Source organism: Sceloporus undulatus, chromosome 2 (assembly GCF_019175285.1).
Source record: "Sceloporus undulatus isolate JIND9_A2432 ecotype Alabama chromosome 2, SceUnd_v1.1, whole genome shotgun sequence".
NCBI classification, from domain to species: Eukaryota; Metazoa; Chordata; class Lepidosauria; order Squamata; family Phrynosomatidae; genus Sceloporus; species Sceloporus undulatus.
The window spans coordinates 5,648,829-5,673,585 of record NC_056523.1 but is presented as its reverse complement, the minus strand read 5'-3'; the positions used below and the strand labels follow the sequence as shown (position 1 = coordinate 5,673,585).

Sequence of the window (24,757 nt, the reverse complement as noted above, 5' to 3'; positions counted from 1 at the left end):
GTTATGTCCTCCATTTTTCTTGAATGCCCTACATTTTGTGGTGTCTTGTCCTCCTTTGGGATGTGGCCATTTGGTCACCCTAGGCATGTGCTGCGTAGAAGAGGGAATTGCAGCAGGTATTGCTTGTTAGCTGGTTGAGGCACATATTGAAAGTGCCTCTTCTTCACAAACCTTTGACAAGAAAAATCAAGAAGGCTTAGCTAAGTGTGCAAACAGCAGGAAAAGAGGAAGACTTTATTCCAGTTGGTTCAGCCATAGAAGCCAGGGCTTTCCCAAGTTTGCAAGACTTGATCAGGGCTCTTGATAACAAGGGGGCTTGGAGGCCTCTCATTCAGAGGACCACCATAAGTTGACTGGATGACAACAAACAACAAAGCTATTAAATACCCAAATGTATCTGAGGAAGTAGGCTTAAGTCTATGAAAGCTCATGCTGCCAACTTCAGTCTTTCAGTTTGTCTCAAAGGTGCTACAAGATCTCTCTAGATCCAGGAGCCTCCTCCAGTTTCCACTCTGGCAACCCTATATTAGGTAGAAAGTAAAAATGATCACTCAATAGGTATGGACCTCGGAGTTTATCACACAAAGGAAATTGAGGGTTTATCTCGTGAATGTCACGGAAACATTGTGTAATTATGCAAAACGATTTCACACGACTTCGCACAAAACCCACTATTAAAGTGGTCATAAAGAAGCATTAACACACATCTTTTTACTTTCAGGATTTCAGTCACAATGCATTTCCGATATCACTTTATTTGCGCAATTGCATGTGAGAATCATTTGCACAATTACTTGCCATTGCTACTTCATTTGCAGGATGCTTTAAATGTGCTTTAATCTCTCTTTAATGTCAAAATGAGCCCCAGTGTGATAAACTCCCTAGCAGGGCTGCCAGAGGGAAAACTGGAGACAGCTCCTGGTTTCCTGAAGATGGAAATTGCTGCAGATGTGGCTTGTTACCTAGTTGCTGGAAGGCCCCTTTTTACACCTCTGTTAAAGGTATGGGAGGTGGAACCTCTCATCTTTATGAAAAATCTCTAGGAGCATGGTCCAGTGGTTTGAGCATTGGACGGGATTTTCTTGTCTCCGCTCAGCTGTGGAAACCTACCGGGTGACCTTGGGCAAGAAGTCACACTCTCTCAGCCCCAGAGGAAGACATTGGAAACCTCTTTTGAACAACCATTGCCAAGAAAACCCCATGATAGGGTGCCCTTAGGGTTGCCCTAGGTGGGGAAAGACTAAAGTCACATAACAAAGTCCAGTTTTCAATCTGGCAGCCCTAGGCATACATCTGCAGGGTGACCAGAAGCCCTTCTTTCTCAGGACCTGTCCTCCATGTCAACCTTCTATCCAGGTACAATTCCAAAATGTCCTCCATTTTGAACAGGACTAAGAAACACGAGTTTATATTTCTAATCTTCTTAGCTTTCATTTGGTCATGTCCTCCATTTTTTCCTTGAATGCCCTACATTTTGTGGTTTCTTGCCCTCCTTTGCGCTTAGGACATCTGGTCACCTTTCACGTGTGTCTCTCTTCCTTTTTCTTATTTTTGGGTGAGGTTCCTGAAGCAGCCAAGTCCTTTCCAGTTTTCAGCCTGGCAACCCTAGACACACATTATTATTATTATTATTATTATTATTATTATTATTATCCCACATTTCTCCCAATGGGGGGACTCAAAGTGGTGAACAAGTATTAAACAATACAATTTAAAAACAGTATAAAAGTATTAAAATATATGTCTCTTCCTTCAGGCTCTGAAGAAGTCAAGTCCTCTCCAGTTTTCAGCCTGGCAACCCTAGACACACACATGCCCCTATATCTTTCTTTTTCTCCTTTCTTTTTGGGCTGGGCTCTGAAGAGTTAACCCAAGAGAGCTGGGATGCCCAGAGTGGCTTGGAAGAAGAAGAGGAGGAGGAGGAGGAGGAGAGAAAGAGGAGGGGAGAGGCACATCTGCCTGGCCTCTGGAGTCCTTCTCTTGGCTGCCCTTCCTCTTCCTTTCTTTGGAGGGTGGCAGGGGAAGCTCAGCTCTGGGAGAGCTAGTGCCCCCCAGCCACCAACCCTGCCCTCTGCCACCCTGCCATCTGTGCCCATCCCCCTGCCTGGGTTTTTTGCAAGGTGGCTGGGCTCTAAGCCAATTTCTGCATTGTCTCCCTGGGCTGAGCTCCACGTGGCCCCCAAAAGGGTGAGCCTCAGGACCCCAGGGCAGAAAAAGAGAAGAAAGGAAGCAGCAAGATCCATCAATCTATAATCGGTTGATCCACCAGCAGATGCTGTCCCCCTGATCCTTTGGCAGCTCAGACTGTGTGCCCATTCTGCAGGCAAGAGAGAAAGCACTGCAGGTAGGTCCAGCTGGGGCTGCATCAGCACTGCAGTTTGATACCGCTTTAACTGTCCTGGCTCAATGCTGTGGGAACCTGGGATTGGCAATTTTGTTTGGAGAGAGCTAGCCCTCAAGGGCAACCATGAAAGAACTAGACAAGATCCTAAACCAGGGGTGCCCAAAGGTGGGTCCTCCAGATGTTTGAGGCTTGAGCTCCCAGAATTCCTGACTGCTGGCCAAGATGGCTGGGGGTTAAAGCCCAAAACATCTGGAGGGCCAAAGTTTGGGATCCAATGTCCTAAAGTGTCAAGATGTACAGTGGTCCTTCCACACTGGCTGGGGTTAGGAGCGAAGGACCCCTGTGAATGTGGAAAAACCACAAATATAAAAACACTGTTCTTTTTAATAATCATAATAATTTATTTATATCCTGCCTTATCCCAAAAGAATCAAGGCAAGTTACAAGACAAAAAACAATAAAATACAGTATACATTTTACCTAAGAGAACACCTCACTAAGAAACTCCAGGTCCTTCAGAGCAACTCTATGGTCAACATTTGCCAGAGGTTGGTCACAGAATCATGCTGGAGGACCTACGAATGGCTAGAGGAGTGTTTTCTGTAAGAACTATTAGGTTCTTCAGCACAACTTTATGATCAACTTCTAGCAGAATTGCACTGGAGGACTTAGAAATGCCTAGAGAGAACTAGGAAATTATCAAATCTGCAAAAATCCTATAAAGACGACAGATGTAGGATGGGGGGGGGGTACCTGGCTTGACAACAGTACATGTGAAGGGGCTCTAGGAGTCTTAGTAGATCACAAGTTGAACATGAGACAACAGTGTGATGAAGCAGCTAAAAAAGCCAATGTGATTCTAAGCTGCATCAATAGAAGTTGATTGAGAGTTCCTGCATGGCAGGGGGTTGAACTGGATGGCCCTTGTGGTCTCTTCCAACTCAACGATTCTATGATTTTATGAATTATAGTGTCTAGATTGGGGAAAGTTTGTGCGGAGGATCCATTCCAGAACCGCCTGCAAAAATGGAGACTCGCTGATATTCAAGCCCCATAGGCTTGAATGGGGTTTGTGCCTGCGAATGTGTGCAGGGCGCTCGCCACAGGGTCATGCCCCATTAAAAAGTAACGGAGGTCGCCCATCCGTGAATAATCAAGACTGCGGACCTCAAGTCTGCGAGAAAGGAAGGGCGACTGTATTAATAGGAAGTAGAAATAACAAGAAAAGAAAAGGTGCTCTATCTGTAAAATTTCTTTATTCTTAATATATAATGTAAAAAACAGAAAAAACAAAGAGATGTATATTTGTTTGGAATATATCATTTGATGAATTATAACTTGTTGGGGAGCTGTAGTAACTGGGTGTGCTCCAAACATTGTCCTCAGAGAGGGAACATTGGAGCCCAGCATGTCTGAAGAGCATCATATTAAGGAAGGCTAGCATGGAGGGGGTTTTAATCCGCCTTTTTTGTAGAGGTTTAGCACCATATTGTAACTAGGAAGCTGTCTCACAGAATCATAGAATAATAGAGTTGGAAGAGACCACAAGGGCCATGCAGGAACTCTCAGTCAAAGCATTCCCAAACAGATGGCCATCCAGCCTTTGCTTAAAGACCTCCAAGGAGGGAGATTCCACCACACTCCAAGGGAAGTTCCTCGTGGGCAACCAAGACACCCATCGATCCAAAATGAAGAATACAGATTATAAACATTTAATCTTAGAGACTACAGCCAGCCTTCTGTATCCACGGATTCTGCCTCCATAGATTCAACCGTCCACAGCTTGAAAATATCTCCCCCCACGATAGATAGATAGATAGATAGATAGATAAACAATCCCAATAACAAACCTTGAATTTAGTTATTTCATATAAGGGACACCACAGATTTTGGTATCATTTCTGTTAAACGTAAGGGAAGTACAGTTAGATCTCCGTATCCACAGATTCTTTATCCACAGATTGAACCATATTTTCAACTCAAGGCTTGAAAATATTTTTTAAAATATAGATTTTGAACAAAAAACCTTGATTTTGTCATTTCCTATGAGGCATCATTTTGCTATGCCATCATATTTAATGGGACTGGTGCATCCACGGATTTTCGTGTCTATGAGGGACCATGGAATCAAACCCCAGTGGATACCAAGGGCCCACTGTAATAGGGGTTTTTTTGTGTGTGTGTAATCTGTTTTTAGTAATTCTGATGGCAGCAATGTCTCTCTGGGGTTTCAGACAGGATTCTTTCCTATTGTGTGTGTATGTGCCTTCAAGTCATTCATTGACTTATGGTGACCCCATCTATTTCATAGGGTTTTCTTAGGCAAAGAATACTCAGAGGTGGTTTTACCAGTTCCTTCCACTGAAATGGTACCTGGTATTCATTGGTGGTCTCCTGCCCAAATACTAACCAGAGCAGACTCTGCTTAGCTTCTATGGTCAGATCTGATGCCTTCAGCGTATTCCATGGTAATTTCCCATCCAAGTAGTAACCAGGCCTGGTCCTGATTGGCTTCCAAATTCAGACAAAATTTGTCTGAATTTGGTGTACCATGGCTTGGTCGACTGCAGGGGTGGGAATTATTACCCTTCCCAGGTATTGTTCAGTCTCAATTCCACCAGCCCTCGCCAAATAACCAATTATGAAGGATGTTGTGACTTGCACTTCAATAACTTCTGGAGGGCTGCGTAATTCCTATCCTCTTTTTAACGGAAAGGTGGGATATAATCAGGGATGTGGAGTTGTGGACTTACTGACAGAGACATTTAACAAAATTTCCTTATTCAAAAAGTTGCATCAAATAAATATATTTTATCTTCTGTCAATTTAAGTGGACTGATCATTCATGCAGTACTGATGAAATGCCTTGTGGTATCATTTTACTAAAGCAAAATTGTTATTACTGATTTGCCATTTATGGAGCAGTTTATTTTTATTATTTATTTATTTGTTTGTTTATTTTGTATGCTGCCTTTCTCCCAAAGCAGCTCACAGATAAAAATGTTTAAATATTTCAGTAAAATTCAAATCAATTAAAATCATCTACACACAATATAAAATCACATATAAATTTACAAATGTTAAGTTGGATAGTAAAAATAAATAAATAAATAAATAAATAAAAGATTGGAGTCAGAGTTGAAGGTTTAGTGTACCACCTCCACAGCCCTGGGTAAAAATGCAGTAAAATAAATAAATGTCTATATAGACTTATTTTCCTGTCTTTGAATATCTTCTTTTGTCTTTTTCTTTTAAAAAAATTAGGGCAAGACTTCCACAGCAGTGTGAGATGCACATTTGTCTCGAGATTCCTGTTCTCCAAAACCTTTGAAAATGATTTGTGGATCTTGGGTGGCCAGCCTGCACATGGGCAGGTAGTCAGGGGCTGTGCCGTTTTGGGGATATCTCCTATCAAATATAGGTTGTTACCACGAAATCCCATGCTGAGCTGCAGCTGACCGAGGGCACAAAATGGCAGCCAAGAAGGGAAGAACGCCAGGTGTGAAGCTCTCATTCAAATCTCTGTTGCAACATGGGATAAAGATTGGAGAGGAGGAAAGAGACCAAGAGGAACTCAAATCAGGAGTAGCATTGGAAAGAGGAGTAACTCATGAACTGAAGGCTATGAAAGACCAGAGCTTTCTGAAAAGGGAAGACCCGGAACAAGTTATCAATGAATCAGGCAAAAAGGAGTTGAAACCTTTAGAATCTCACCAGGTCCTTAAAGAGACACTGTCCTCTCACTCCAGATGGGGGAAACCACAGCTATCAGGTTCTCCACCATGGGAAAATGCAAAGGTTCTCCTTGCTTCCGTTGAAGGGGCACCTAATTGTAAGCCCGGAGGATTGTCAGATCCCAGTAGAGAAAGTCTAGGGGACTTCACAAAAATGGAAGGCACAAAGATGGAGGACTACTGGAAAGGAAGGGAAGATCTCCTTAAGGAAGACTCAGTCACCATGGATGTGCAGCGGACCCTCTTCAGGGAATTTCGGTACCAGGAGGCCGAGGGCCCCCGCGAGGCCTGCAGTCGCCTCTGGTATCTTTGCCACCGGTGGCTGAAGCCAGAGAGACATACCAAGGAGCAGATCTTGGAACTGGTGATCCTGGAACAGTTCCTGGCCATCCTTCCCTTGGAAATCCAGAGTTGGGTCAAGGGAGGTTGCCCTCAGACATGCGACCAGGCAGTGGCCTTGGCAGAAGACTTCTTACTGAGACAGCAGGAGTCTGGACAACTGGAACAAGAGGTGAGCATGCTTTTCACAGGAGAATCCCACATGGGATGGAGAAAAGCCGCCCACTTAATAATGGTTCGCAATGTGCTTTTGAGATTGTGCCAGTTGGCATGAGCCCATCATCCATTGGCTCTTTGGTACTGTAACTTATGAAAAGACTCTGATCCATTTATTAAGACCTGCAAGTGGATAATGTCCAGCCTGCAGGCTGCCAGGGCCACCAGGGGTAGAAAAATTGTCCCTAAATGTCTCCAAATATCTTCTACGAGGAGTCAGGAGGACCTTCCCCCAAAGCAGGAAGTTATTTTCAGTCACCTCTTGTTACTTAAAGATCTCTCCTGGTCCGAAAATGGTCAGGAAGCCCAAACACATGGCAAAAATGCCCCCATACTCCCTGAAGTTCATTTAGGGCAAAAAAAAGTTTTGTTTTTGTTTTTTGCAGAGGGAGTATGGAAGTGGTACAGCCTTCCACATTTCCTGTTGGCCTAATGTAGCCCCTACCCCTCACGCTTGCTCATCCTTGCCCTAAACAAAGCATAGAAACATCCCAGGTTCTGTCCTTACCCTTTCCATTTCAACGTCACAGTTATCAGGCTTGGGAAAGAGCTCTACCTGACACTTTGGAGGAGTTGACAGTATTAATCCACAGGACATTTTGAGCACAGTTGGCATAAAGTAGGACTTGAGTGTGTATGCAGCCTACCGTGGGATATGTTGGACCAAAAAAACCAAAACTTTCCAATTTTCTTTGAAAAAACTTTATAGGAGGGCTTCTGGGTAGCTTTTTGTCACTTGTTTTAATGTAGAATATCTGCTTTGGGAGACTTGTAGGAGCCAACGCCCTCATTTCTAGCCAGCTTTTTTGTTGGTGAACACTGTGGTTTAGAGGTTTCAAAATAATCAGACCTAGGGAAGCACATTAACCATTAGCATTAACAACCTGTATGAAAGAAGGTAAGAGAAGGAAAGGCAGAATCCACAGAGCTTCTGCTGAAATGAATCAGTCTTAAAGATTCTACAAGACACCTTCTCTTCCTCCTTTTCCTTTTAGATTGAAATAGTCTAAGGAGATTATTGCACCTGGAAATCCTACTGGGATAGATGTGGGATTGAAAAGTCAAACACGAATGTTATCACACGCAACTTTGGTTGGGCAAGTGCAACTGTACGCAGCTCGGACCTCAGCAGCGCTTATCCAGTGGCTTTTCAAAAACGGCAAGCTCCCACTGTGTTCCACTGTGCCGCCTGGCATGGCTATAATCATTCACTCTGAGGTCAGAATAGTTATGTGATCAGTGCTGTGCACCATGCTGTCACCTCAGGAATGAGTGAATTGCTATTTCCACACCAGGTGACACAGTGGGACATGCGTGCGAACAGCCACCTGGCATCACAATGGAGGGCCCTCATTAAAAAGGGGATGAATACCCAACAAGTTGAAGAAGTAATGCCTCATCTCTTTGAAAATAGCCATGAACTGTTAGATGATCAGAGTCTCACTCTGGAGATGATTCATAGAAAGAAAACACTGAACATTGGGCAGGGACATGCTACTTAAGAAACATTCCCCTTCCCTCGCCCAACAGTAACCATCCACCTATTTTCAAAACACATCATCAGATTGTGTTCATTGTTTGCACATGGCAGTCATGTGGCTTTTCTGGAAAGAGCAGAACGGGAAAATTTCCCAGGGTTCTAAATACTTAATGCTGTCTGATTTTAGCATGTTAGATTTAATAGTATATTCCAACACATTCAAAACTAAAACATCAAATCTTATAAAAACATTGCAGTTATATTACACATAATATACTATATTAAGAATAGGGTATATTTCCCTTACATTGAACAGAAATTACTACATCTAAAAGAACAATATTTTTAATGAGATATACCTAAAGAGAGCTGTATATGATATAAGAATAATTCCACTTTCTTTCATTGGGGTATAACTGCAGTACCTTCAGCTTTACTCACTCACTATGCTCTGCTTCCCAGTAGAAAGACATCTGATTCATTGCAACTAGCTGAACACACTTTCACTGGAGAATGGATGTATGTCTGTGGGCACAGAAAGTGATCACATTTTGTATTGACTATTTATATGTATGACTGATTAAGAAGCAAGAAATGTTGCAAAATAGAAACAAGCTCAGCAATGTATTCATTTGTTAGTCTATTCCTCTGAGGTTTGTCAACTCTTTTCATTCTTCTAAGGCAGCGTTTCCCAACCTGCTGGTTGTGACCCCTTTGGGGGTCGAAAGACCCTTTCACAGGGATCGCCTAAGACCATCGGAAAACACATATTTCCGATGGTCTTAGGAACTGGGACCTTTGGTTGGGGAGTCACCACAACATGAGGAACTGTATTAAAGGGTTGCGGCATTAGGAAGGTTGAGAACTGCTGTTCTAAGGAAATAGCTTCATATCCTGTAACTTGATCCTTGTGTAGCAGCCCAAAGAACTGTGGATAAAACATAGATTATGTATGGTGCAGAAAATTTTCCATGGAAAAATATAGCATCAGAATTTTCCACCCCACATCTCTAATAGCTGGAGATGCTTGGTGAGAGGAAGGTAAGAGGTGTGCTCTGGCCCTTGAAATTTCTCTGAGTTTCACACATTGTTCTGTTATCTGAACACATTTCCTTCTTGTTTTGTTTCAGGGCTTGGCCCTGATCCAAAAAGCAGCTTCAAATCTCTGCATGGCTGAACAGTCTCCTCCAGGCCTCAAAGAGAAGCAACCTTGTGCCGAGGTCAAACAAGAGAGCGATAGCGAGACCAGCTCACAGTGTAAGGCTTTACATATGTTCATTTTGATGGTCCTGGGTTCCTTGGATGACTTACTCATATGCTTCTTATTTGTCTATCTAATGCAGGAACGGAGTGGGGGAATGTGTCTCGGGTCTTGGGAATAAACCTGGCCCTTTTGGGTGCCACTCTGGCCTTTTGGGTGTAGTGAGCATAGCCAAATGTTAGAGTCATAGCCAAATGTTAAGTGCTATCCAGTGACATAGAAATTGTTAATTTGTATTTAGTAGCTCTGCTATATAGATGCGTTTCAGCAGTTTAAGGCTGAGAATGAAACCAGGGAAGTAAAATTGCCTTTTAGGTACTGATTTATGAAGCTCTCATAGCTATTGCAATATGAGATGGGTCACACCTACACATTTCAAGTTCCTTTACTTGTTTCTGTACTATATTAGTGTTTCTCAGACTTATCTGATATGGAGGAACTAGCATTCCCCACCCTCACCCCCAATATTCAATAGATCATAGAATCATAGAATCATAGAGTTGGAAGAGACCACAGGGGCCATCCAGTCCAACCCCCTGCCATGCAGGAAATCCAAATCAAATCATCCCCGACAGATGGCCATCCAGCCTCTGCTTGAAGACCTCCAAGGAGGGAGACTCCACTACAATCCGAGTGAGTTTGTTCCACTGTCAAACAGCCCTTACTGTCAGGAAGTTCCTCCTAATGTTGAGGTGGAATCTCTTTTCCTGCAGCTGTCATCCATTGCTCCGGGTCCTAGTCTCTGGAGCAGCAGAAAACAAGCTTGCTCCCTCCTCAATATGACATCCCTTCAAATATTTAAACAGAGCTATCATATCACCTCTTAACCTTCTTTTCTCCAGGCTAAACATCCCCAGCTCCCTAAGGCGTTCCTCATAGGGCAAGGTTTCCAGACCCTTCACCATTTTAGTCTCCCTCCTTTGGACACGCTCCAGTTTCTCAATGTCCTTTTTGAATTGTGGCGCCCAGAACTGGACACAATATTCCAGGTGGGGCCTGACCAGAGCAGAATATAGTGGCACTATGACTTCCCTTGATCTGGACACTATACTTCTATTGATGCAGCCTAAAATCGCATTGGCCTTGTTAGCTGCCGCATTACACTGTTGATTCATGTTCAACTTGTGGTCTACTTGGACTCCTAGATCCCTTTCACACGTAGTTTCATTCAGCCAGGTGTCCTCCATCCTATATCTGTGCTTTTCGTTTTTCCGCCTTAGTGCAGTACCTTACATTTCTCTGTGTTGAATTTCATTTTGTTAGCTATGGCCCAGTTTTCTAGTATGTTCAGGTCATTTTGAATCTTGATCCTGTCCTCTGGGGTATTAGTTATTCCCCCTAATTTGGTGTCATCTGCAAATTTGATGAGTATGCCCCCAATTTTGTCCTCCAAGTCATTGATAAAGATGTTGAATAGCACTGGGCCAAGGACAGAGCCCTGTGGGACCCCACTGGTCACTTCTCTCCAGGATGAAAAGGAGCCATTGTTGAGCACTCTTTGGCTTCGGCCAGTCAACCAATTACAAATCCATGTAACAGTTACTTTGTCTAGCCCAATTGTGCCCTATTGACTACATCTATTTCTTTCCTGGAAACTGTCTGTGAACTGGCAGCCAGTGGCTCACGGACCTGCATCAGTCCATAACAATGTTTTTGTTAGATATAGCATTTTTAGGTTTATGTCTTTTAACTCTTTAAACTGCCTTGAGTCCCAGGCTGGGAAAAAGGCAGGAAATCATCATGATCTTTAGCAATTATAAACTACCAGCTCCATGATTTACCATCTATAAAGCTGCAACAGTGCGATGCGGCAGCTAACAAGGCCAATGCGATTTTAGGCTGCATCAATAGAAGTATAGTGTCTAGATCAAGAGACGTAATAGTGCCACTATATTCTGCTCTGGTCAGGCCCCACATGGAATATTGTGTCCAGTTCTGGGCGCCACAATTCAAAAAGAACATTGAGAAACTGGAGCGTGTCCAAAGGAGAGTAACTAAAATGGTGAAAGGTCTGGAAACCATGTCCTATGAGGAACGCCTTAGGGAGCTAGGTATGTTTAGCCTGGAGAAAAGAAGGTTAAGAGGTGATATGATAGCCCTGTTTAAATATTTGAAGGGATGTCATGTTGAGGAGGAAGCAAGCTTGTTTTCTGCTGCTCCAGAGACTAGGACCCGGAGCAATGGATGCAAGCTGCAGGAAAAGAGTTTCCACCTCAACATTAGGAGGAATTTCCTGACAGTAAGGGCTGTTCGACAGTGGAACACACTTCCTAGGAGTGTAGTGGCGTCTCCCTCCTTGGAGGTCTTCAAATGGAGGCTGGATGGCCATCTGTCAGGGATGCTTTGATCTGGATTTCCTGCATGGCAGGGGGTTGGACTGGATGGCCCTTGCGGTCTCTTCCAACTCTGTTATTCTATGATTCAACGGGGATGTGTGTCAGTGTTCAATATTCAGTGAAGTCTTGGAGAAGCCTGGAATGGGAGCCAGTTGCAACTTAGAGTACTAGGCTTCTCCAAATGGCCTTAACTCATTCCCCAAGACACCCTCATTGGCTGGGGACATGTTCCTAGCTTTTGTATCTTCCTCCCATTCCAAAAATTTGAAATGTTTTCTTAAGTCTAAGGCTGCATCTGAACTGCAGAAATAATGCAGTTTGACAACACTTTAACTGCCATGGCTCGGTGCTGTGGAATTCTGGGATATGTAGCTTACTGTCGTACCAGAGTTCTCTGACAGAGAAGGCTAAATATCTCACAAAACTACAAATCCCGGAATTCCTTAGCATTGAGTCATGGCAGTTAAAGCAGTATCAAACTACATTATTTTTTGCAGTGTAGATGCAACCACAGTTATAGGCGCAGGACAGACCACCCCAAATGGTGGCCTGCCGGTCGCCTTTTTCTCTCCGGAGGGACGTCACAGCCACCAGACCGCATGGCGTCCATCCGGAGTAAAAAGAACTCGGGAAAAAACAGGTTCTCTTTGTGGCACTGGGCAGACGCAATAAGTGCACCAATGGCGATGCACAGCAACGTGCGAACACTGCGTGTCGCGTACGTCAAAATGGCGGTGCCTGGATGGATAAAATAACGGTCTGGAATAATAAAAAATCAACAGATTACTGGGAAAAGAAATGGAAACTTCTGACAAGGTATTTAAATAATTTATGATGAACAAAAGAAAATATATAAAGCTATTTAAAGGTAATTAGCATATGTAGATAATACCTTATTTTGCATTAAGATATATGGAATAAGGAATTGATAGATGGGAGTAAATGTAAAAACGGAAGTTATGAAGACCTATGTACAGAAGAAAAGGAATAATATTGAGACGTTAATTTGTATGTATATTGTACATGAGGAAAAAACCAATAAAAATAGTAATAAAAAACACAACAAAATGGTGGCACCTGGATGCATGGGATGCCACCATTACTACACCGTTGCGCCACCGCTGTGCAGTTGGTGCATGGTCCCTAATCCTAAAATCAAATTCATATCACAGGCTGAAGGAGCCCCTCCCCCCACATGCTCCTAAAAAGTGAGCTAGCCCCATATGACTTTTCTGCTTGTCCATCCCGTGTGTAGCAGAGCTAGGAAGTAGCTTGTTTTTCTTGGTACCTAATTATGTTTACAGTAAAGAACCAGAGTCAAATTTCATTTTGCTTTTAATCCAAGGCTGTAATCCACTACTTTTCAGTGTAAGATTTGCCTGTGTGTTACTCATGACTGATTCTGAGCAATGGGAGGCTGAAGAGGAAGGATAACTGGGGTGGGTAAAAGGGTCACCCTGTGCTACATCCAAGAAGGCTTGTTTGTAACAGCTTATGCATTTTCCTCAAAATATCCAAGAGGCCATAAAACAGGCCAAAATAAAGCTGTTTCAGGTCACTTTGGGGGTATGCTGTATAAATGGACACACACAGAGTCCAGAAGCTGTGCCAAAGCAGCACTCCAGTCCTTAGGATTGGAATGTGGCTTTGGTGCAACTTCTGGCCTCTTAGGACGCATGCATCATTTAAGCAGCATACCTAAAAAGTGACCCAAAGCAGCTTTATTTTGGCCTATCTGTACAGCCCCCAAGTTGCAATATCTGAATTAGCCACATAGGAGAAACAGAGAGTATTTCCTTCTATTTTGTAATAGCACAGTAGTAACCACAAGGGTAACTTGTTAGTAAGGAATAACTCAGTGAGTTTCCTTTCTGAGTTATAATAGCAGTAGTAAAGTGATCAGATTCATAGGGATTGGAGTAATGAATCGAGTAACTAGTTTCTATTAAAAAGAAACATTTCAAACTCTGATATGTAGGGTACTTGTTTCTTTATTTAATAATTTTCTTTCTATAGGGAATAATGTGTAGAGTTTCTTTGTCTTTTCCAGCGGATGATGAATGGATGACAGAGAGCAAAGAGGATATGCCTCAGCTAGACGATACTGAAACAGTGAAGCGCCACAGACCCTCCTGGAAAAAAAGCCCATGGCCCCAGGAAGATGGAGAAGCTTCTGAGAGTCACAAGGAGTCAGAAAAGGGGAGGAAAAACTACCTCGATTCCAATGTGAATGTATTGTTTCCTTATTTAGGAGAAAGTGGCGAACTGAACCAAACCGTTGTCATAAAGAGAAGACGCAGAAGTAGAGGGGAAAGGGTATGTAATGTGTGTGGGAGAAGCTTCAGTCGGACCACAGTGCTAGTTGCACACCAGAGGACCCACACTGGGGAGAAGCCGTTCATGTGCAAAGATTGTGGGAAATGCTTCAGCTTGAAATCCACCTTGGTTGCGCACGAACGAACCCACACAGGGGAGAGACCTTACACCTGCTCTCAGTGTGGGAAGAGCTTTACTGTCAGCTCGGATCTCACCCGACACTATCGCATCCACATCGGAGAGAAACCGTTCAGCTGCTCAGAGTGCAACAAAAGCTTTAGCCGGAAAACACAGCTTCTCAACCACCACAAAATCCACACAAGGGAGAAGCCGTACAAATGCTCACAATGCGGAGAGACCTTCAACCGGAGTTCCAGTCTCATGATACATGAGGGATCCCATACAGGGGAGAAGCCCTTTAAATGCCCAGACTGCGAGAAATCATTCAACACATCCTCCCAGCTTGTCAAGCACCATCGGGTCCATACTGGGGAGAGACCGTACACCTGCTCTGAGTGTGGGAAAAGCTTCAGCCAAAGACAAATCCTGATGGTTCACCAGAGGATTCACACAGGCGAGAAACCATTCAAGTGCGCCACATGTGGCAAATGTTTCTGTGACCGGGCTGTCCTCATTAGGCATCAGAAGGTCCACACGGGAGAGAGGCCACATCAATGTACAACCTGTGGGAAGAGCTTTTCTCACCGTGCGGTCCTTGTTAGACATCAGAAAATCCACACCAGAGACGCTCTCAATGTGCTGATAATAGAGGAAGAACCAGACGAAACCTCATAAAAGCTCAATCTGCCCAACATTGCCTTACTTTCAGTGTGGGCTGCAACGTCTGTGGTAAACCAGTGGTTTATAATGCCCTTCTACTGGGCTGCAACAGCACTTCAGTAAACTTATTAGACATGAACATCAAAACCAGGAGCTCAGCAGAGCAGGCAATGGTAACCATTTCATTGTTCCGTAGCTCCATTCCAGGTATAAGGAAAGTGCATGCAACCCCCAGAGTTGTTTTTTTTTTACACCCCCTGCACCTCCCCAGTTTTTTCTTGCTCTCAGATTTTTCCAGATACAGTACTGTATGGGTATAGTAGGCAATGTCTGTGCATTTTTTTTTTGTTTCCCTGGTTTGTTTTATACCTAGGGGAGGCTCCCCCCCCCATTTTAAATAAGCAGAAGTTTGCAATTAGGTGACTTTCTGTTGGGGGGGAAGGGTGCTCCTGAGAGGATGGAAAGCATGGTGAAAGTATCCTCTACACCAGGGGTAGGCAACCTTTTTGAGCCGGGGGCCGTGTTGCTGTCCCTCAGACAACTGGGGGGCCGAAGCAAAAAAATAAATAATTAAATAATTTTCAAAATATTTAAATAAATAAATAAACCGGGACAAATGTAGGATAAAATTTTCAAATGGTGGACACTTTTTTAAAAAAAGTGGAGGACACGCAAAAAAATTTGCTGATTTTTAAAAAAATGTTAATATAAATGCATGTTTCTGAGGTTTCTATAGACAATTGCCCCTGCGCGCGAGATGACAAAGGCCCCGGCGACAATTGATGGCAGGACCGGGCTGGGGCCGGTCCCAAGGCCTTGCCAGGCCGCATCCGGCCCGCAGACCCCAGGTTGCCTACCCCTGCTCTACACCCACTAGCGGATGTTGGGGACATTTGGAGGTAAAATTTGGTTCAATTTTGAGGGAAGATATGGGGGTTTCAGTCCTCCTAGATCCCCTGGGAGTCTAATGTGGGTCCCCAACAATTCCCCACCCCTTGTCTAGATTTTGGGGGTAAAAGTGATGCTCTTCCAGATGTTGTTCAATTCTAACTCCTATTAGCACCAGACATCACAGCCAACACACTGGGATGGTGAAAATTGTTACCTAAGAACATCTGGAAGGCCCACAGTTCTCCCATACCATAGGTTTAGTGAGCACTGGTATATCCCAGTTAAATTATTATGGGAAAAGTAATACCTCTGGATTCCCTCTTGGATAAGCACTTGATATACAGCCAGTTGTAGGCAAAGTGAAACCAATGACCTCAGTGTTTGCATTTTTAAGCTATGCAGTAGATGTGAATGAGTAAAACGTGTACCTGGTTATACGGTCGGGACAGCCAGGATGGCATCCATTTGATTTATGCATGTGCATTGACTCATAGTATTAGTAGTAGGGCTGACAAAAGCACTTATTTGGTTTTTGTATAGTAGAATTCTACGTAGTTTGGTTTATGTTTTTGCTCTTCACTTCAGATTTTGGGGCCCTGCTATTGTAATATAAGGGATGGTGAAAGAGTAGCCTGTGGATCACATGTGACCAACAAACACCACTTTTGTGGTATCAAAAATCCACATACACACAGATAGAGGAAGAATTTCCAGAAGGACAGCCCTTGAGAACAAGAATAGGACTGCAGTGCCCTTAGATGATGTTAGGATGAGGCCCAGCGCTTCCCTGTCCCAGTTTAAAATGAGTTGTTGTTTGGATTAAGAGAGGAACCCCTTCAAATTATGTTGATAAACTGGCTGCTGTTACTGTGGTGGTTAGAGAAATGGTGCTCCTTTTCTTTAAGAAATTCTACAGAATTTATCAGTGTTGTCTTTAGTCAGAGGTAACAACCACAGCACCCGCCAGGTATAGTTGAACTACAACCCCCAGTATTCCTAACCATTTGCTATGCTGGCTAGCACTAGTGCAAATTGTAGTCCAACAACATCTGAAAGGCCACATAATTTTTAACTCATGCCCTAAATTCAATTCCTAGTCCAAAGTAGACTACAGATCCATTGAATCAATTGCTGAAGAGCCAGCATGGTGTAGTGATTTGAGTTCTGGATTAGGACTTTGGGAGACCAGGCTTTGAATCCCTACCTGGTCATGAAAACCTTCTAGGTAACCAGAGGGCCACTCTCTCAGCCTCAGAGGACATCAAGGGCAAACACAATGTGAATAAATCTTGTGAAGAAAGGCCATGATAGAATCGCCTTAAGGTCACCATAGGTGGGGAGCAACTTGAAGGTACACAAGAACAACAAACAACAACTTTTATGTAAGGCCTGTTGAGTCAATGGGTCTAACAAATCTGGGCTAGCAGTTTGATTTACGTTAACATATAACCATGGGGAACTCTTCAACATAGGGAGAGCGGTTGGCTATGTTTTTAGTTATGTCTGGTTCGTGCTGTTCTGGTATTCTTGTGGCTACAAGACCTCCCCACTCCAGAATTCCACAGCATAGATGTTTAGCACTTTCAACCTCAAGGTTTAAATAAATAAACTGTGTGCACCTAAGATGGCCAACTCTTTGATAGCTGTGAAGAGCATCCTGCAGAGCAGACTGGAATGGAAGGCTATGAAATGCACCATAGAGTCTATGCAGAGAGGATGGACTGCAAAGTGAAACTAAGCACCAATGATATTGAGAAGAACTCAGGCAAACCACAGGTGCTTGGGACATTCACACTTGTGTAGCCGTTGGCTAATTTGCCCAAAACAGGGCTATTCTCAAGTTGACCACACTGGAGTGGAGAAGTGAGGCTGCTTATGTTCCTGGGACAAAAGGAGATCCCACTTCTAAAAACAATAGCCTTGAACACCCAAGGTGTGTTGAGCACATAAATAAAAATGCAAACATTGAGTCTAACGTTGAAATTCAGATTAGCGAGGAAAGGCCAAAAGAAAGTGTGAAATGAGCACAAAGTCTTCATTGGAACTTCCCATGGTGGCCATGTTGTTGAGTTTAATTTTGCAATAGTATCAGTCACCAGGGTCCATTTGGCTGGTGAGTTGTGGGGTTGCCATTTTGCCTGATGTCTATACAACAAGGAGAGCAACGTGTAGCCCTGAAGCTACATGTCGCCTCCATAAGTGTTTTGTGGCCTTAGAAAATCCTACCCTGATTCTTGGTGTCAGGAGGAGGAGGTGAATTGCCTCTTCTGGAAGCATCTAGGAGCACTTCACTTACCAGCCTTCTCAATGGTGGGGAATGCTGGGAGCTGCTGTCCAAAAACTGTCTTGGAGGCCTTGTGATTGTTCGCCTCTGAGTACATTTACTTCTCATTTCTGAGTCAAGGGTTGGGAATGTGTGGTATTCTTGATATTGAGTTGCAGCACCCATCAGTGGATCTGGCAGAGCTAATACTAGGTCCTAGAACTGTCATTTGACAACATCTGGAGGACCATAGGATTCCTACCGCTGAATTAAGTAAACCATTTGCCACTCACCCTTTTTGACATTGGGTGGAGAATATATCCCCCTTCAGATGTCATTGGACTGCATCTCCCACCAGTCCATACCGACATAGCCACTGGTGAGGGACCTTGACAGTTGTAACTAACAACAGACGTTGCCCATCCTCCTGTACGTAATGCTTCCAATGGGGTCTGTCTTTGACTGTACTATTAAAAGGTGCCTTTCCTACCACCTCTAGCAAACCACCCAGGGAAAGACAATAGGACAAGCCTTTACTTGTTTGAAAATTCCCACCTAACAGAAGGCTTTAGCTACTCTGGGCTGCTTCCCAGAATTCTATGGGGTGTTGCCTGGGTGACTTTGAGCAAGTCACACACTCTCAGCCTCACAGGAAGACAAAGTCAACCCCCACCCAAACAAATCTTGCCAAGAAACCCCTGTACTAGGTGACCCTAGGGTTGCCATAAGTTGCAAACAACTTGAAGGAACACAACAACAGCGACTATACACACATGCGCGCACACATGTATGTGTGTGTAACATTGTGTGCCTTCAAGTCATTTCCAACTTATGGTGAGCCCAAGGCAAACCTATAATAGAGTTTTCTTGGCAAGTTTCTTCAGAGGGGGTTTGCCATTGCCATCCTCTGAGGCAGAGAGAATGTGACTCGCCCAAGGGCACCCGGTGGGTTTACATAGCCAAACCCAGATCTCTAGAGTTTTAGTCCAGTGCTCAAACCACTACACAACACTGGTGTAGAAATATTCCCCTACGTACGAAAATTACATGGGTGGATTTACTATGGTAGACCCTAAATCCTGAGTTGTTATTTTCCAAAATGTTAATGATTCCCTTGATTGAAAATACAGTCATCCCTCCATATTAGCAGCTTTGATATTTGCGGCTTTGATTATTCACGGATTTCATTAATATGTTCACTCTAGGACTGTCTAGGTCTTCCAGTGCAACTCTGTGGTCAACTTTAACTAAAAGTTGCACTGAAAGACCATTTGTAGCTACTCCAGTGCCATTCTCTGGTCAGTGTATGTTGGACATTGACCACAGATTTGCACTGGAGGACCTAGAGATTCCTAGAGAGGTGTCCTCTCAGGTAAAAACAGTGTTTTTGTTATTTGCGGTTTTTCCATATTCACGGGGGTCTTGTTCCCCTAACCCTAGTGAATATGGAGGGACAACTGTACTTCAGAAAAGATGTCATGAAACCCTTTGAGGAAATTGGTTTTGCTTTAAAAATCTCATGGTAGAGCCAGTATGGGATAGCAGTTTGAATACTGGACTACAGCTCTGGAGACCAGGGTTCAATTTCCAGCTCAGCCATGGAAACCCACTGGGTGACCTTGGGTGAGTCACACTGTCTCAGCCTTAGAGGACAGCAGTGGTAAAAACCCTCTGAAGAAACTTGCCAAAAAGAAACCCTGTGATAGGGTTGCCATAAGTCTGAAACGACAACGACAACAACAGTGGCCTATTGACACCTAAGGCATTCCTGTGTTTCCATTTCCTTCTAAAGTCTACCTACAGGCAAATATTTATGCCTTGCAGCCAGAGATCTGCATTGTGATTGACTCACATGTTCACATACTCAGCAATGGCATCAGAGACAATTGGTCAGACCACAAATCGCTGGCCTCCCAGTTGTGCTGTTGAAGAACCAATAAATGTGCCAGTGGCCATGGTGAAAATTTGCAAAGACTCATCCAAAACTGCAAAATAAATAAATATATTTTTAAAAAAGAGTAAGACCAATAAAAATGTTTAGAAAAGCATCTGAAAATGGCAAGAAATAAAATCCACCGAAGAAAACCATTTCCAATTATCACCATGACTTGTGGAATCTGTTGTTTTTTAACTTGGGAAAAAAAACTTTGTTTTGATTTTAAGCCATGAGTTATACCTAGATGAGTAGTTCTGAAAAACAGGCCTTTTAATTCTTCCAGAGACTTTTGGCCCTGCAGTCAAGAATATGGGCTAGGATTCTGGAAATCCCTTGTTCAAATCTCAGTGAAGCCAATGGGTATTTACTACCAGCCGCATCATGCGCACATACCCCATGCTTATAAAGGGGTGAAAACACTGTCCTGCCTCACAGGACTATTGTAAGGACTTTTGAACTATTGTATGTCATACTTGTGCACTTCGAGGAAAATACTGTACTAAATCATTGGTCTTAATGCTATTATGAAAATTTAAAGTTAGGGTCAGGTTTTAGATACTTTCTAAATGCCTTCTTATGTCTTTGGGATCTCCATTGAATAAATAACTTGAGTTGTTTAAGTGTATTGATGCTTTTTTCTCTGAGTTATTCTATACTGTTTTCATTGGATAGCAGGGTAAACATGATCCCCTGCCCTTGCTTTAAACCATTCACAGTGGCATCAAGTGACATTTGGCTTATTATTGACTTAGAAAAAAAGAAAGAAAGAGAAATTGCTACTTTTGGGATCAAAAATGCCAGCATAAAGATCTTAGCTGCTCTTAACTAATCCTTAGGAGAGGAATGCTTTGATTGAGAGTTCCTGCATGGCATGGCAGGGGGTTGGACTGGATGGCCATTTGGTCTCTTCCAACTCTATGATTCTGATTTCATTTTTTTAGAATGGGGAAAATACTGTACAAAAGCTAGGAAAACACCATCAAACAAGAGTGTTATAGAGAAGGGGTTGTTCCCATTTTGGTAGCCAGACTGGGATCCCAGAAGGGCCAGATTTTCCTCCAGGGCCTGAAGTGTAGTCTAGTTCTGACTATGGGGTTATTCAGTCAGTGAAAATAACTCAGGTAGAATCAGGGTTGAATATTTGTTGATCACGTGCATTTTGAATGCATCTACTTAAATTTGAGAGATGAAGCTGCTAAAAACCCCAGTTAACCCAGGGCAGTGGCATCACTAACAGAGTGCGAAGGGTGCGTACCACACCAAGGGACACCACTTCTGTCCAAACACCTGTATTTTGGCAGAAACATTGTGGCATTTGCCTGTATTTCTTTAAAATGCTTTAAGAGATGGTGGGAGTGAGGTGAATCTCAGTGGGAAAAGAAAGGAGCCCCCCCCCCCGAATTTTTAAAAGTTAAAATTTCAAATTTCAAAATTTTTAATTAATTTTTTTAAAAAAATTAACATTGAAAAAAACCCATTACATTTTAACCAAATCTTCACTATGTACATGTAAATACATTTAGGTTATGCATATGGTATTGTCATTTGAAGGTACAGTGTGCCCACGTTATACACAGGCGTGTTTTACGTGGCTTCCAGCATATGCTGGAAGCCGCGACAGAAGGAAGGGAGGCGCGCACTGGAAGGAAACAATGGTGCGTGTTCCCGTGGTGTGCTCCCTGTGCACTGCTGCCACAACACCACGGGCATTTGGATGGGGCTTGAGCATCCGAGTTTTTTTCCATGCAGGAGGGTCGGGAATGGATCTCCCATGTAAGGGAAGGGTGCACTGTATAATGTATACATTAAAGCCAATATTTATTTATTTATTTATTTACTTACTGTATTTATACTTATACTCCGCCCTTCAGCCCTAAAGGCTCTCAGGGCAGCTTACTATTATTATTATTATTATTAATATTACAATTCCCTGCCCTCAGGCTTACAATCTAAAAAGACATGACACAAAAGGAGAAAGGAATGGTGATGGCGATCAGGTCCAGCAGTTCTCCTCTCCCTCTGAGGCCTGGACCAAGGCAGATGGAGTGCAGGCAGGGCTCTGCTTCTTAATCGAGGCCAGGCCCTATGGAGCTGGGCCTAAACCTCTCCCTCTATGGCCAGATTTTAATTTTAATATAAATTTTGCTAGTTGTTTATATCATAACTATTAGCATGAGATTCCATGATATATGTTAATTTTGATTTGTGAGTAACAGTGCATTTTTTTATTATTATTAAGGATTCTGTATGGTGTGAAATGGGAAGACACAGTCAATGAGGGGGGTGACACCATGAATGACTGCACCAGGTGACACCAAACCTAGGGACACCACTGACCCATGGTAATCGATCGCAGGAGTTTTACTGAGTTTTTCTAAAAGATTTGCATTCTTGGCTGTGTGCATAACTGATGCAAATAGGCCTGAGATAAACCGGGATAAAACTCTGCATTCCTTAAACGTGCTTTGAATATATTCACATCTTCAACTCCATCTTTATTTGAGTTCAGATATGTGAGCAACAGAACTCACAGAAATGCTCCTGGGTCATCTGTGACCTCCCCTTTCCCGCATCTGTCTGCTTACTGATGGGAAGAGGTGGTAACTCACAAGAAGAAGATGCAACTGGTCTTTAACCAGAGTCCTGGTGATGCAGGGGTTAAATGCCTGTTCTGCAACCACTCACTCACAAACCCAGTCAGGAGCTCAAGCTCCACCCAGGCTTGCATTCTTCCATAGGTTACTAAAATGAGTACCCAGCTTCTTGGGGGCAATTAGCTTACACATTGTAAACCACTTAGGGAGTGCTTAAGTGCACTGATAAGTGGTATAGAAGTGTACTTGCTATTTGATGCAAAGGAGAAAGAAATAAAAGTGCACTCCCAGATGGAGTGTACCCTCATTTTCCTTCCCCTTTAAGCCAAGACCAGCTGCACCTTCCTCCCTTGAATTGCCTCCCTCCATCACTGTACTCCCTTTCACACTGAACACTGATCACAAACAGCAAGTCCCTCTAAGGGCTTGAGAACTACCAAGAGGGGAAGTTGCAGATGGGACACAAAAAGCTAAAGAATAGCCCCCTGTGACCCATCCAAAAAGAGGCGTATGTACCCAGGAGTCACAGTTCCAGCCAGTCTTGGGGGCCTCGTGATCCCAGGGCCACAGATAGTTCATCTGCTACAAAAGATCCACCTTTTACGCCCACACTCATGCACCTTTAAAGGAACTACCCATGGTGCTGTACTATTTGGGATAGCTCTCTGAAAAGTTCAAACTAAAACCTGAAGCAAATTCACAACTGCTGGGGGCCTACTCCACTGATTCCCAAAGTGAGCAGTACGTCTGCCCACCGGGGCAGTGGAACAATCCAGGAGGAGGGGTGAAGGGGAAAGGGGGCAGCAGGTGGGTGGCAACGGGGAAAGAGGCAGTATGAAGTAGTGGTGCGCAAGAAAGACAAGGGGAGATGATGGCCTTTAGGACCATTGTGGGGATGGGGGTTGCATGAAACTTCTTTTCAGGGACCCTTAAAACCCCCAGGAAGCCTCACTTCATGTGGTGGTGTCTGCTGCTCTTTGCCTGCCCATGTGAGCTCACCCTCTTAGCCACATCTGTCACTAGCAGTGGTGGGAAACTCTTGCGGGGATTGGGTAGAGGGCATCATTTCTGTGGCTTGGAGCAGACTGACTGACTGGACCAAGGAGTTAGACCAAATAGATTTTGTTGTTTTTAAGACTTTCTCTGAATGGTTATTTACAAAACGTAGGTAACTCTGCACATCAAATTCTCTTCTGAAAGGTCTCAACCCTTCATTTGCAAATGACTTGGGGCACCCCCTCATGCCATCCAAGTCCTGTGAGGCAGCTGCTGTATGAGGCTCGGAGGGCACCACCTCACTTCCCCCATGCCCATGGAGTACCAGAGACTCAGAAGGCACCATCCCACCCCCCCCCCCAGGCCCTCCAAGTCCTGTGAGGTCGCTGCTGCATACAGCTTCAAGGGCATCTCTGTCCCGACCACGCCCCCCCCCACACCTATCTGTGGACCATAGAAATCAACCTATTTTAATTTTTGCCCCTACCAGCTGCTAAGTTGTGCAAGAAAGGGTGGATAACCTCATCTATTCTGAGAGCTATATTCAATTTCAGAGATGATTGGGGGGGGCTACATTCCGGTGGTGGATAGCGCCTAAGAGAAAAGGGGCCAAGCCAAAGACACCAGCATATGTTAGCTTCAGTAATGAATGCTTGAAAGAGAGTGTTCAGCTTTTGAAAAGGGAAGGAAGGAAAAACCAATACCTTTGCATCAAATAGGAAAAAAGCTGAGAATAAAGGCATACTCCCAGCAAAGTAGCATGATTGGGCTGAAGAGTTTCAGACAATGTCGCACTTATCCAGGACTTAAGCCATTATGAACCAGCAATGCTCCAGCAACAAATCATTCACAGGACATGAATGGCTTGTTGCTCGAGCATTGCTGGTTCTTCATGGGTTATCGTCTGAATGCAATCATGCTACTTTGCCTGGTGTATGCATTTTTCTCCCATGATTTTATCATCTTATAATCTCCACAGTTAAACCACCAAAGTAAGGAAAGGGATGTGATCATCTGGAGAATTCCAGAGGCAAACTTTGGACCCCAAGAGGGCTCCATTCAATCCAAGGCCTGAGGTTTCCCACCCCATTTCTAAAGGAAATTGTGGGTTGTCCTGTTATTATCACCACATGAAATTGTAATGGGACAGAACGGATAAAAGAATCACAGCCTTACCATCAATTTAACAGCAGCAACAGCAAATGCTCTTATTGTCTTCCCAAATAAGATGGTAATAATCAAGAAAATACAGATATGAGAAGGTGAAGAGA

The 24,757-nt window shown here is 43.6% G+C and overlaps 1 protein-coding gene across 1 annotated transcript; it reads left to right on the top strand.

Annotated features, from left to right (window-relative positions):
- Positions 1 to 1,938: 1,938 nt before the first annotated feature.
- LOC121924260 (zinc finger protein 397-like) lies at positions 1,939 to 15,411 on the top strand. The gene is made up of 4 exons (XM_042455559.1): positions 1,939 to 2,344; positions 5,609 to 6,589; positions 9,244 to 9,370; positions 13,761 to 15,411. Exons 2-4 carry the CDS (start codon positions 5,816 to 5,818, stop codon positions 14,819 to 14,821), a joined length of 1,962 nt encoding a protein of 653 aa, XP_042311493.1. The 5' UTR covers positions 1,939 to 2,344; positions 5,609 to 5,815; the 3' UTR covers positions 14,822 to 15,411.
- Positions 15,412 to 24,757: the final 9,346 nt, after the last annotated feature.